General features: G+C 52.1%; 3 protein-coding genes across 3 annotated transcripts; 2 read left to right on the top strand and 1 right to left on the bottom strand.

Annotated features, from left to right (window-relative positions):
• The first annotated feature begins 2 nt into the window (after positions 1-2).
• Positions 3-3,734, top strand: MVD (mevalonate diphosphate decarboxylase). The gene is made up of 10 exons (XM_036390158.2): positions 3-77; positions 541-611; positions 732-846; positions 1,105-1,248; positions 1,624-1,823; positions 1,909-1,983; positions 2,402-2,620; positions 2,710-2,825; positions 2,909-3,017; positions 3,480-3,734. The coding sequence occupies exons 1-10, from the start codon at positions 8-10 to the stop codon at positions 3,558-3,560; spliced, it is 1,200 nt and encodes a 399-aa protein (XP_036246051.1). The 5' UTR covers positions 3-7; the 3' UTR covers positions 3,561-3,734.
• An 85-nt stretch (positions 3,735-3,819) lies between these two features.
• Positions 3,820-8,031, top strand: LOC118691113 (cytochrome b-245 light chain). Its single transcript, XM_036390171.2, has 6 exons — positions 3,820-4,631; positions 5,692-5,761; positions 5,939-6,013; positions 6,153-6,236; positions 6,311-6,392; positions 6,633-8,031. Exons 1-6 carry the CDS (start codon positions 4,574-4,576, stop codon positions 6,810-6,812), a joined length of 549 nt encoding a protein of 182 aa, XP_036246064.1. The 5' UTR covers positions 3,820-4,573; the 3' UTR covers positions 6,813-8,031.
• Positions 8,032-8,743: 712 nt separating this feature from the next.
• Positions 8,744-10,264, bottom strand: IL17C (interleukin 17C). Its single transcript, XM_036390539.2, has 3 exons — positions 10,241-10,264; positions 9,425-9,747; positions 8,744-9,332 (listed from the first exon to the last, which is right to left on the bottom strand). Exons 1-3 carry the CDS (start codon positions 10,262-10,264, stop codon positions 9,083-9,085), a joined length of 597 nt encoding a protein of 198 aa, XP_036246432.1. The 3' UTR covers positions 8,744-9,082.
• Between the last annotated feature and the right edge of the window lie 4,590 nt (positions 10,265-14,854).

Below are 14,854 nucleotides of genomic sequence, written 5' to 3'. Positions count from 1 at the left end.
GGCAGCGATGGCGGCGGAGCGGGCACTGACCATGGCGACCTGCACGGCCCCGGTGAACATCGCCGTGATCAAGTACTGTGAGTGCCGGGACACGGCCGGGGCGGACACGGGCTCCGGGCTGGGCTGGGTGTGCCGTGTCCGGCTGGGCCGGGTCGGGCTGGGCTGGGCTGCACTGTGTCCCTTCTTGCCGTGCTGTTCCGTGCCGTGCCATTCCAAGCCGTGCCATGCCGTGCCAAGCGCTGCTATGCCATGCTTTGCTTTGTGTCCATCGGTGCCATTCTGAACTGTTCCGTGCCTCTCCTAGCCATGCCATGCCATTCCTGGCTGTGCCATGCCATTTCTAGCCATGCCGTTCCTGGCTATTCCGTGCCATTCCTGGCTGTGCCATGCCATTTCTAGCCATGCCTTTCCTGGCTATTTCGTGCCATTCCTGGCTGTGCCATGCCATGCTTTGCTGGTCCATCAGTGCCATCGAGCTTTCATGCCATTCCTAGCCATTCCATGCCATTCCAAGCCGTGCCATGCCGTGCTCTCTTGCAGGGGGCAAGCGAGACACCGACCTCATCCTGCCCATCAACTCCTCCCTGAGCGTGACACTGCACCAGGACCAGGTGGGTCAGCACCAGGGCCAGGATCGGGTTTAGGATCAGGACCAGGACCAGGTTTAGGACCAGGACCAGGTTTAGGACCAGCCCCCAGGGTTGCTGAGCCCCGTCCCTCTCTCCCCACAGCTCAAGACCACCACGACGGCGGCCGCCAGCCGGGATTTCACGGAGGACCGGCTGTGGCTCAACGGGAAGGAGGCGGACGTGGGGCACCCGCGGGTCCAGGCCTGTCTGCGTGAGGGTGAGCGTCCCCTGGCCGGGGCTGTCCCTGCTGTCCCTGTCTCCACTGTCGCTGCTGTCTCCGCTGTCACTGTCCTCACTGTCTCCTGATGTCCTGTCCTGCTGTCTCTGCTGTTCCTGCTGTCCCCACTGTCCCTGTCCCTGCTGTCCCTGATTCCGCTGTCCCTGCTGTCCTCGACCCCACTATCCCCTGTCCCCACTCTCCCTGTCCCCTCTGACCCCGCTGTCCCCTCTGTCCCTGACCCCGCTGTCCCCGCAGTGCGGCGCCTGGCACGGAAGCGCCGTGGGGGCGGTGAGGACGCGGCCGCTCTCAGCCTCTCCTACAAGATCCACATCGCCTCTGAGAACAACTTCCCCACGGCCGCCGGGCTCGCCTCCTCCGCCGCTGGCTACGCCTGCCTGGGTGCGTCTGGGGCCGGCCCAACCCTCGGCTGTCCCCTCCGGGCTGGGAGGGGTGACAGGGCTGTCCCCTGTGCCTGTCCTGTCACTGTTGGTGCTGGCCCAGCTCTGTGGTGGCAGCAGGAGGGGTGACAGGGCTGTCCCCTGTGCCTGTCCCTGCAGTGTCAGCACTGGCCCAGCTCTGTGGTGGCAGCAGGAGGGGTGACAGGGCTGTCCCCTGTGCCTGTCCCCGCAGTGTCGGCGCTGGCCCGGCTCTACGGGCTGGAGGAAGGGTGACAGGGCTGTCCCCTGTGCCTGTCCCTGCAGTGTCGGCGCTGGCCCGGCTCTGTGGTGGCAGCAGGAGGGGTGACAGGGCTGTCCCCTGTGCCTGTCCCCGCAGTGTCGGCGCTGGCCCGGCTCTATGGGCTGGAGGAGGAGCTGTCCGAGGTGGCGCGGCGGGGCTCGGGCAGTGCCTGCCGCAGCATGTTCGGTGGCTTCGTGCAGTGGCAGCGCGGGGAGCGCCCCGATGGCACCGACAGCCTGGCCCTGCAGGTGGCCCCCGAGACGCACTGGCCGGAGCTCCGCGTCCTCGTCCTGGTGGTGAGGGGCTGGCAGGGGATTTGGGTGGGATTTGGGACTCGGGGGGCTCAGGAGGGGCCGTGTCCCAGTGCCTGTGTCTCCCCAGGTCAGTGGGGAGAAGAAGCCGGTGGGCAGCACGGCGGGCATGCAGACCAGCGTGGAGACCAGTCCCCTGCTGAAGGTAGGGGGACACAGGACTCGTCCTGCCCAGGCAGGGTCCCCTTTCCCTTGGAATGGGGCTGGAGGGTGTGCAGTGCCACACAGAGGGTCATGGTGCTGTGGGTGTCACCAAACTGGGGGGACAGTGACCTTCCTCCTGTGGGTATCCCCAAATTCAGGGCGACCACAACCCACCTGTTGTGGATGTCACCGAATTTGGGTAACCGTGACCCTCCTGCCATGGATGTCACTAAACTGGGGTGGCCACAACCTGTGTGCTGTGGTTGTCACTGATTTGGGGTGACCATGACCCTGTCCCTGCTGTGGGTGTCACTGGGCTGATGGTGACCCCCCTGCTGTGGTTGTCACTGATTTGGGGTGACCATGACCTGCCTGCCATGGGTGTCACTGGACTGATGGTGACCCCCCTGCTGTGGCAGCACCGGGCAGAGGTGGTGGTCCCCGAGCGCCTGGCCCAGATGATGCAGCACATCCGTGACCGTGACTTCGAGGGCTTTGGCCAGCTGGCCATGAGGGACAGCAACCAGTTCCACGCCACCTGCCTGGACACCTTCCCGCCCATCTTCTACCTGACGGACGTGTCGCGCCACATCATCGCGCTGGCACACCGCTACAACGCCCACCACGGCCACACCAAGGTACCCGCGGGGCCCCGGGGCTGCCACGGCACCGTGGCCCTCACCTGGGTCGCCACGTCCGTCCCCATGTCCCCACGATGCCACCACAGGTCGCCTACACCTTCGACGCCGGCCCCAACGCCGTCATCTTCGCGCTGGCCGACACTGTGGCCGAGTTTGTGGAGGTGGTGAGGCGCAGCTTCCCCCCCGCCACCAACGGGGACCAGTAAGGGAACCCCCTGCTTACTGGGGAGGGTGGGGGTGCTGGGATGCTGGGGACACGGGGACTGAGCGCTCCCTGTGCCACAGGTTTGTCCGGGGGCTGCCCGTGGGCTCGGCTGTGCTGCCACCGGAGCTGGAGGCTGCCGTGCTCACCGAGCCTGTGCCCGGGGCTGTCCAGTACATCCTGCACACCAAGGTGAGGGTGGGGGGACACGGCCTCGGGGGGGGGGCTCTGACCCCATCCCTGTCCCCATCCCTGCCCCCGAGGGGGTGTCGGACCCCACTGCTGTGCCCAGGGGTGTCCAGGACCCCATCCCTGTCCCCATCCCCACTGGGGTGTGTGGGGTCCTGTCCCCATCCCCAAGGGTGTCCAGGACCCCATCCCTGTCCCAATTCCTGGGGGGGGGTGTGTGGGGCCCCATCCCTGTCCCCATCCCCACTGGGATGTGTAGGGCCCTGTCCCCATCCCCAGGGGTTTCCAGGACCCCATCCCTGTCCCCATCCCCAGGGTGGTGTGCAGGACCCCATTTCTGGACACATTCCCACTGGGGTGACCTTTTGGGGTCCGTGGTGCCCAGAGCTGCCCCCCACCCACAGCGGGGGGGCCCTGCAGGCAGTGGGGCTCCCCGGTGACCCTGACCCATGTCCTGTCCCACAGCCTGGCCCTGGTCCCCAGCTCGTGGATGACCCCAGCCAGCACCTCCTGGGCCCGGATGGGCTGCCCCGGAGCCGTGCCTGACCCCGGTGACACTGGGACAGCTGGGACACACCGGGGGGACTCTGCCAGTGCCACCAGCGGGCCTCAGGATGCTGAGCCAGGCCTGCTGCAAAGCTGTCCCCAGCCCTGGGGCAGGATGTCACCCCGGGGCTGGTTTTTAATCTTTTGTAAGGAAATACAGGGTTCCTGGTTCCAGTGCTGTTTTGGGGTGTCACATTCTGTGTGTTGGGGTGGGAGGGGAGCAGAAGATGGGGCAGTCCCTGGGGCTGGTCCTGTTACTCCACACAGGCCTGTCACCCCACATGACCCCGTCCCCCTGTGTCCCTTGTGGGACATCTCCTGTCCTATATGCCCCCAAGTTGTCACTGATCCTGTCCTCCCACATGTCCCCGGTCCCTTGCACATGCCACATCCCCTGTCCCCTCCCTGTCCCTTGCAGGGCTGATCCTGTCCCCATCCCTCCGCTGTCCCTGCTGCCGGGACGGGTCCTGTCGCCCCGCATGGCCCCTGTTGTCCCCGGGGCTGGTCCTGTCCCTCCGTGCCATTCCTGTCACCGCCGTGGCCCCGGTGTGGCCCCGGGCCGGTGCCGTGTCCCCTCGGGGGCGTGGCCTGTGGAAAATGGGTGTGGTTAATACAAATGGGTGTGGTATATTAAAAGGGTGTGGCCGATACGAATGGGGCGTGGCCTGCGCTGGTAGCGCCGCACCCGCCTTCCGGGTCGGGACCGGCCGAGCGGAGCCGAACCGGGACGGGCCGGGCCCACCGGGAGCAGCCGAGCTCCAGCGGGCAGAGCAAAGCAGAGCGGGCCGAACCGGGCCGAGCAGGACCCGACCGGGCTGAGCCGAACCCGACCGGGCCGGGAGTAGCCGAAGGTGCTCGGTAGTACCGCGAGCAGCCGAACCCGTTCGGCCCGAGCCGAGCGGAGCAGCCGAACCCAGTCGGACCGAGCCGAGCGGAGCCGGGAGCAGCCGAACCCGTTCGGAGCGAGCCGAGCGGAGCAGCCGAACCCGCTCGGGCCGGTTCCGTCGCGGGCCATGGGGCAGATCGAGTGGGCCATGTGGGCGAACGAGCAGGCGCTCGCCGCCGGGCTCAGTGAGTGTGAGGGGGGGTTTAGGGGGGTTTGGGGCACTCCGGAAAGTCCCCGGGCTCTGAAGGAGTGAGCGCCCCGCGGGCTGGGGATGCCGAGCCCCGGGGATGGGCTGGGATGAGATGTGGGGTCCCGGTCCCACCGGGCTGCGGGTGCGGGCGGGGGACGGCCGGGAAGTCCCGGCCCGGCGGGGCTGGAGCCTCCGCTTCCTCCTTTTCTCTTCCTCCTCTGCCCTCTCTTCTTCGGTTCCGTTCTCTCCTCCTCCGTTCTCCTCTTGCTCCGGCCGCGAGGCCAAAAACCTCCCCCAAGGCCGTTCCCGAGGCCAAAAACCTCCCCCAAGGCCCCGGAGTTCCCCAGACCGGGGGTCCCGCACCAGCATCGCCCCCGCATCCGCTTCGGGAGCGCTCGGGGCCGGGGACCCCCAGGACCCCTCCCCGGATCCGGGGGTCCCGTGTGTCCCCAGGGCCATAACCCCGGATCCGGGGGTCCCGTGTGTCCCCAGGGCCATAACCCCGGACCCGGGGGTCCCGTGTGTCCCCAGGGCCATGACCCCGGGTTGGGGGATTGCGGGGGGCTGGATCCTGAGTTTGGGAGCCATATCCTGAGCTCGGGGCTGTATCCGGGGTTTTGGGAACTGCATAACAGGTTTGGGAGGTTGTATCCAAGTTCGGGGGGTGTATCCCGGTTTGGGGGGTTTGTATCCAGGTTTGGGGGGTTTGTATCCCGGGTTTGGGGGGTTGTATCCCGGTTTAGGGGTTTGTATCCGGGTTTGGGGGGGTTGTATCCCGGTTTAGGGGTTTGTATCCCGGCTTGGGGTGGGTATATCCCGGTTTGGGGTTTGTATCCCGGTTTAGGGGTTTGTATCCCGGGTTGGGGTGGGTATCCCGGGTTGGGGTGGGTATATCCCGGTTTAGGGGTTTGTATCCCGGTTTAGGGGTTTGTATCCGGGTTTGGGGGGTTTGTATCCCGGTTTAGGGGTTTGTATCCCGGTTTAGGGGTTTGTATCCCGGGTTGGGGTGGGAATCCCGGCCCGCTGTGACCGCTCCATCCCGGCTGTTCCCGCAGTCCTGCTGACGGGCGGCATCGTGGCCGTGGCGGGGCAGTTCAAGGGCTGGTACTTCGCGGCGTATTCCATGTATCCTTCCCGAGAGCATTCCCGGGGCTGGGCTGCGGGAAAACCCCGTCCCGACCGGGGAGGGGTCACATCCTTATCTCCTCACGGCGCTCCCAGCTGGGCGTTCCCTGCCCTTTTTTGGGATGTTCCTTGGGGCCATTCCCGCTCCCATCCCGCCTTTCCTTGACGCCCCGGCAGCGCTGCAGGCGTCCTGGTGTGCCTGCTCGAGTATCCCAGGAGCAAACGGAAAAGGGGCTCCACCATGGAGAGGTGGTGAGTGCTGTGTCCCCCCTGGTGCCCCCCAAACACAGGATCCAGCGGGTGGGTTCCTCGCAGAGATGGGGGTCCCTGGAGGCTGGCTGTCCCCCGAGGGTGGGGACACCCCCGGTGACCCCCTGCTGTCACCCTGCAGTGGCCAGAAGTACCTGACAGCCGTGGTGAAGCTCCTGGGGCCCCTCACCAGGAATTATTACATCCGAGCCGTCCTCCACGCTGCGTGAGTGGGGTGCAGGGTCGGGGCTGGGGGATGAGCCCCCCCGGCACCCTCTGAACCCCAAATCTCTGTCACAGCCTGGCTGTCCCTGCTGGATTCCTCCTCTCCACCATCCTGGGCACCGTCTGCCTGGGCATTGCCAGTGGCATCTACCTGCTGGTGAGTGCAGAGGGGCTTTGGGGGGCTGGGAGGGGGAGGCCACCCCTAAAACCAATGCACCAGTGCTTCCATGTGAATTCCAAAAGCATTCCCAGATGGGGCTGCAGGAACAGCCTGTCCCAAACGGGTGGACAGGGGTCATGTCACATCCTCCACTCTGGTCCCTCTGTGCTTTCCCTGCCCCCCAGCAGCCCCTTTTTGGGGTGGGGGTTGATCCTTGGCACTCCTGTGACCCCACAGGCTGCAGTCCGAGGGGAGGAGTGGAGACCCATCGAGCAGAAGCCCCGGGAGAGGCCCCAAGGGGGGGGCACCATGAAGCTGCCCCCCAGCAACCCCCCGCCCCGGCCCCCCCCCGACGCCCGCAGGAAGCAGCCGGAGGTGGGGGGGCAGGTGAACCCCATCCCTGTGGAGGTGGAATAATGGGGATCCCCCTGCCCTGCTCCTGCTCCTGCTCCCCAGCTGCTCCTGGACCCGCTGCAGCCCATCCATTGGGCCCCTGGGGGTCCCCAAAACCCCGGCGCTCTGAGCCCCTTGCTGGGGGATCATCAGTTCCCCTGGGGCTCCCCAAGGGATCCCCAGAACCCCAGTGATGCTCTGGGGTCCCCAGCTCTCCTGGGGGTTCCCAAATCCCCAGCAGTACTCAGCTCCTTGTAGGATCTCCATCCCCTGGGGATCCCCAAATCCCCTAAGATGCTCAGCTTGTAGGATCTCCATCTCCCTGTAGGATCATGTCCTGAGGATCCCCAAATCCCCAGCAATGCCCAGCTCCTTGTAGGATCTCCATCTCCCTGTAGAATCTCTTGGGGATCCCCAAATCCCCTAAGTTGCTCAGCTCCTTGTAGGATCTCCATCTCCTGGGGATCCCCAAATCCCCAGCAATGCCCAGCTCCTTGTAGGATCTCCATCTCCCTGTAGGATCTCCTGGGGATCCCCAAATCCCCTAAGGTGCTCAGCTCTTTGTAGGATCTCCATCTCCCTGTAGGATCTTCATCTCCTGGGGATCCCCAAATCCCCTAAGTTGCTCAGCTCCTTGTAGGATCTCCATCTCCCTGTAGGATCTCCATCCTCCGGGGATCCCCAAATCCTCTAAGATGCTCAGCTCCCAAATCCCCTAAGATATTCAGCTCCCAAATTCCCAGCAATGTGATGATCCCTGTGGGGTTCCCAACCCTCAGTGGCTTCCCAGCTGCTGGAGATGCCCAAATCCCTGGGCCTGCTCAACTCCCTATGGGGTCTCCAGCTCCCAGGAGCTCCCCAGCTCCTGGACCTCCCCACATCCCAAGAATGTTCAGCTTCCTGTGGGGTCTGCAGCCCCCAAGGTCTTCCCAGTTCCTAAGGATCCCCTAAATCCTTGGGGATTCTCAGCTCCCTGTGAGTCTCCTGCTTCCAGGGGCTCCTCAGCTCCTGGGAAACCCCAAATCCCTGGGCATGCTCAGCTCCCTGAGGGTCCCAGCTCTCCAAGCACCCCCCAGTTCCCTGGGGGATCCCCAAATCCCTCTGGAACTGCAGCTCTCAGGGAATCCCCAGCTCCCAGGGGGATCAGGCAGCTCTGCTCCTGCTCTCCCTGGTTTTTGTCATTTCTGCAGTTGCTGTTGCAATAAAAAGTGGGAAAGGCCCTGGCTGCCCCTGCCTCCTGCTCCAGGGGGAATCCCCCCAGCCCTGCCCTGCTCCTGGGGGGCTGGCACAGGACTGGGGAGGTGTTTTGGGGACAAACAGTGCACTTATGGGCAAATCCAGGACGCAGATATGCAGAGTATGGCCACGGCAGGGTCCCCTCCCAAAATCCTTGTGGAGCGAGCAGTGGGATGGGACTGGAGGAACTGGGAGGGCCCCACCCTGGAGCTGCACAGGGGGTCCCAAAGGAGCTCCCAGCAGGGAATGTGGGGAGCATTTCCCTTCCCAGTCCCACTGGTGGCTGCTGCAAGTTCCCCGGTGTGATGCAGGTGCCAAATCCTTGCTCCCACTGGGATCAGCAGCTGCTCCAGGCCCCCTCTGCCCCCTCCCCACACAGACCCTGCCCCCCTTGGGGGCTGCAGTGGCCCAGGACCCCCCCAGCTGCTGCCAGCACAGGTGGCAGGTGGCACCATGCCCGTGGGACGTGGTGCCCGGGGGCAGAGCCATGGGAAAGGTGTGGGTGTCGGGGTGCCAGGGCTGGGTCCCCCCCGGGCTGGGGGTGTGGGGCACCCTGTGCCCTCCCTGTCACCTCCCAGTTCATCCTGCCCACCGTGCAGGGGCTGAGGGCTGGCCCACAGCTGGCACTGCCCACGATGTCCCTCCATCCTTCTGTCCCTTTGCCCCAATTCCCCACATCCCAATGCCCTGGCTGGGAACAGAGCAAGGACCGTGCCAGGAGTTGTTGGCTTTTATTTGCAGCATTAAATAGCACTAGGAAGGAGACAATAAATACCTTTTTTGGGGGAATAAATAACCAGTGAGTGCAGCACTCACAGGGTCTGGCCGTGGGGCGATGCTGGCCCTGGAGTCACAGCCGTGGCTGGGGTGGGGGGGGTCAGCAATAAATAATAGAGGGTACAAACCCCCCCCCCGGCAGCAAGGGCTTATAAATAACTGATAAATAACCAGGGAGAGGACACCCTGGCGGGGTCGGGTGCTCTAAAACAAGCACGGGCTGGGTGACACGGTCACCAGGGTGACACGGTCACCGGGGTGGCGCGGTCACCGGGGCGGGCTCAGCGCGCCGTGCGGGGCAGGACGCAGGTGCAGCCCACGGGCACTCGGATGTAATCCACCTCCAGCGCCACCAGCCCCAGCCCCGCGGGCCGCGGGCACGGCTTGCGCCGCAGCACCAGCATGGTCTGCTGGATGGTCACCGAGTTGAGCGACGTGGTCTCCCGGCCGGTTTTCACGTCCACGCAGCCGCTGCACAGGCACTCGGCGAAGGCCAGCTTGCGCGGGTAGCGGTTCTCGTCCTCGTCGATGCTGCGGGGACACGGCGACACCTTCCCCTGTGCCACCAGCTCTGACCGGCTGGGGAGGGGATACGGGGGCTGTCGGGGGGCGGGGGCACTCACCGGTATCGCCACGGGGAGATGGAGCGCTCGTGGGGCTCGCTGCGGAGCCCGGCGCGCAGCGACAGCGCGGGGCAGGCGGGCGGGCGCTGCCGCCGCCGCCGCCGGGCCCCGGCCGCCTCCAGGCGCTCCAGCTGCGGCACCAGCTGCACCGAGACGTGCCGGTCCCAGCGCAGGCTGCGGCCCAGCAGCTGAGCGGGAGCCTCGTCCTCCAGCTCGGCCCCGCTGAAGCAGCGCACGGCGGAGTGAGCGGAGCCGATCCCGGCGCGCCGCAGCCCCCGGCACTGCCCCAGCGCCGCCAGCACGGCCAGCACCGCCAGCCAGCCCTGCGGGGACAGCACAGCGTCAGGGACAGCCCGGGGACAGGGACACACGGCCCAGTGACAGGGACACCCAAAGGCACGGGCACACACGGCACAGTGACAGGAGCACCCAAAGGGACAGGCACACACGGCACAGTGACAGGGACACCCAAAGGGACGGGCACACACACGAGGCGACTCAGAGACACCCAAAGGGACGGGCACACACGGCACAGTGACAGTGACAGTGACACCAAGGGGACAGCCACACACACAGGGCCGTTGGACAGGCAGGGGCCAGCAGAGCCCTCCCCAAAATGCGAGTGTGCAGCCCCACGGCCCCAGGGCTGGGCAGGTGTGTGCCTGTGTATCGATCTGTTATCTCTCCATTAGCTATCCATTGTCTGTTACCTATCCATTATTAGATGTTTATTTCCACACGTTGCTCTATCTGTATAATCCCTATATCTATAGATGTCTCTATATGTCTATATAGTGTCTATACATTTTTATTTACATTTTTATCTGTACCTAGATACATCTAGAGCATCTCTGTATCTCTGCGTGTCTCTATCTTGATATTTATATTTATGTATCTGTCTTTATCTGTATCTGTATCTCTGGCTATATCAGTATTTCTATAGCTACATATCTATATATTTATATCTAGCTATATATATCTATTTATATCTATATATAGATATAGATAGATATTGACATATTGACATATATATCAATATGTCAATATCTATATATCAATATATCAATATAACTATCTATGTACATATTTATATCTATCTGTGTCCATATCTATCTATATCTGTCTATTTCTATCTATCTATCTATCTATCTATCTATCTATCTATCTATCTATCTATCTATCTTATTTCTATTTCTATTTCCATTTCTATTTCTATTTCTATTTCTATTTCTATTATTTCTATATCTATTTCCATATCTATATATCTACATATACATATATATATCTACATACAATCTATATCTATCTCTATATCTATCTATCTATCTATCTATCTATCTATCTATCTATCTATCTATCTTATTTCTATTTCTATTTCTATTTCTATTTCTATTTCTATTTCTATTTCTATTTCTATTATTTCTATATCTATTTCCATATCTATATATCTACATATACATATATATATCTACATACAATCTATATCTATCTCTATATCTATCTCTATATCTATCTCTATATCTATCTATCTATCTATCTATCTATCTATCTATCTATCATCTATCATTTCTATTTCTATTTCTATTTCTATTTCTATTTCTATTTCTATTTCTATTTCTATTTCTATTTCTATTATTTCTATTTCTATTTCTATTTCTATTTCTATATTTCTATTTCTATTTCTATTTCTATTTCTATTATTTCTATATCTATTTCCATATCTATACATCTACATATATATAATCTATATCTATCTCTATATCTATCTATCTATCTATCTATCTATCTATCTATCTATCTATCTATCTCTCTATCTCTCTATCTATCATCTATCTTATTTCTATTTCTATTATTTCTATTTCTATTTCTATTTCTATTTCTATTTCTATTTCTATTTCTATTTCCATATCTATATATCTACAGATATATAACCTATATCTATCTCTATATCTATCTATCATTTCGATCTGTATCTATATATATCTATCTATGTTTCTATATGTATCCCGTCCCTAAAAAAATTAGCACGCCCAGGTGCACACGTGCTTGGATACACTCAATATCCACACTCAACACTGCACATACACAGCAGCACCTGCAGCTATAAACACACACACACACACACAAATATATAAATATACATTTTATATGTAAATATGGAAAAAGAAATAGAAATAAAAATGTAAAAGTATAAATACATACACACTAAAAATATACAAATATATATATAATACAAATATTCTATAAATATAATATATATATTTTATATATATTATATATTATTTCTATATATTTATCAAAAATATTTTCTATAAATACATAAAAATATAAATTAAAATATAAAACTATAAATACACACATAAATATATATTTTTATATATAAAGATATATATTTATATATATTAAATATATTTTATATATAAAGATATATATAAATTTTTATATATTTCTAGAAAAAAATAAATATATATTTTATGTAAATGTATAAAAATAAACAAAACTAAAAATATACAACTATAAATACACACACCCAAATATATGTATTAAAATTATATATATTTATATACAATATATTAAATATTTTATTTATAGAAAGATATATATCCTTATGTATATATTTTATATATATAAAGATATATTTAAATTTATATGTATTTATAGAAAAGAAAATAAATATATATTTTATATAAATATATAGAAATAAAATAAATACAACCAAAAATTATAAATACACATACACAAATATATATAAATTTTTATATATTTTTATAAATATATATAAATGAATTTTTATGTAAAAATAAATATATCTAAAGATATATACAAAAATTATATATATTTATAGAACAATATATAAATATATATTTTATTAATATATCTTAAAATAAATGTAAATAAAAATATAAAACTATAAACACACACATATATAAATTCTTATAAATTTAGAAAAATATAACTATATATTTTATATATATAAAGATACATATCTTTATATACATAAAATATTATATATAGAGATATATAAATTTAAAATATATTTATAGAAAAGGTATAAATACGTACTTTTATAGAAATATGAAAAAATAAATAAAAATATAGAACTATAAATACAGACACGCATATATATCTAAAGAGAGAGAAAACCCCACATACGTATATATTTTTAATTTATATATTTTTATATGTATGTATAGCTCAGTATACATATAAATTCCCATTTTATATATTTATATATACGTTTATATATGGATATTTATAGTTTTATATTTATTTATATATTTTATATTTATGTAAAATTATATTTATATACATGTATATATGTTTTTATATAGGTTTATACTTATATATATATTTTATTTATGTAAAAATATATATGCCTCTATTTATATACATGTATGTATGCTTATATATACTTTTATAGTTATTTATACATTTTATATTTGTGTAAAAATATATGTCTATATTTCTATACAGATATCTAGCAGAGTCTGCACACCCTACCCCTACAGGAGTAGGAAATATCTGTGCACACACCTGCAGCTAATCCTGTGCACTCACACCCACACAGACACAGAAAACACCTCTGTGTGTGTGTGAATGAAATATTAAATCAAGGATAAACAACCCCTGGAACGAAAATAAATAATGGAAAAAAAGAAATAAATAATGGAAAGAAATAAAGAAAATATAAATACGTATAATATAAATAAATAAAAATAAAGATTGTTAAATATAATAAATAAAATAAATTAGAAATAAATATAAATAGGAATATATAAATTTATATACTTAAGTATTTTTAAAATTTAAGTGTATAAAATGAACATAACAATAAATAAGTAAATAAATATATCGGGAAATAGATAATATAAATAAAAGGATAAAGTAAAGAAATGGAGAGTATATATGCACATAGAAAATGAGAATAAAATAGAAAATTAAAACAACAAATAAAAATACCACAGAATGAAATATAGATAACATAAATTTGAATATAACTGCATATTAAATATTATCTCTGCAGTAATAAATAACGATTTGTGCCTGTTGGCATTACACACACACACAGGGACAGGGACAGCCTCCAGCAGCCCCTGTGCTCAGGGCTGCCCAAAACACACCTGGGTCCCTCTGTGTGTGCACAGGAGCGTGGGCTGAGCTCCCACACTCAGCACAGACACGGATATACATACAGATAAACACTTAGAAATATAGATGTAAAAAATATATATAAAGATATAAAAATTATATAATATATAAATATATAAATATATAATATATCAATATAAAAATAAAATATAGTAATATCTTATAATATACAATGTATAAAATTAAGATATTAATATATTGATAATATTATGTTAATATATTTATACAATGTTAATACATTAATGTTAATATATATTATATACTAAGGTACATTCTATATAATATGATATAATTAATGTATATAAAATATAAAAATGCATACATATAATATGTAAAATAGAAATATAATTATAAATATAATGATAAATAAATATATTTATAAATATATAAATATATAAAGTATATATTTTTATAATTATATTTTTATAAATTTATATATTTATATATATAAATATGTAAATTTATAAATATCATTATAAATATAAATATATATGTATGTATGTATATGTATGTATACACACAGAGCTGTGCACATGGTGTGCAGCACACACACATGTAATAAAAACACAGAGCTGTGCACATGACACGTAACACATATAATAAACACACTCAGAGCTGTGCACACAGTGTGTAACACACACATGAAACACTCAGAGAACCCCACACACGACATGTAACACATGCAATGAACACACACACATTAAACACACATAAAACCTCGCACATGACATGTAACACATGCAATGAACACACACACACATTAAACACACATAAAACCTCACACATGACATGTAACACATGCAATGAACACACACACACATTAAACACACATAAAACCTCGCACATGACATGTAACACATGCAATGAACACACACACACATTAAACACACATAAAACCTCGCACATGACATGTAACACATGCAATGAACACACACACACTCAGAGCTGTGCCCAGGGTGTGTAACACACACACATGTAATAAAACCACAGAGCTGTGCACATGACACGTAACACATATAATAAACACACTCAGAGCTGTGCACACAGTGTGTAACACACACATGAAACACTCAGAGAACCCCACACACGACGTGTAACACATGCAATGAACACACACACACACATTAAACACACATAAAACCTCACACATGACATGTAGCACATATAATGAGCACATACACACTCAGAGCTGTGCCCAGGGTGTGTAACACACACATTAAACACACATTAAACCCCACACATGACATGTAGCACATATAATGAACACACACACATCATGAA

Source organism: Molothrus ater, chromosome 12 (genome assembly GCF_012460135.2).
Source record: "Molothrus ater isolate BHLD 08-10-18 breed brown headed cowbird chromosome 12, BPBGC_Mater_1.1, whole genome shotgun sequence".
NCBI lineage: Eukaryota > Metazoa > Chordata > Aves > Passeriformes > Icteridae > Molothrus > Molothrus ater.
Note: the sequence above shows the minus strand (reverse complement) of the source record. Positions and strands in the feature narration are given on the sequence as shown.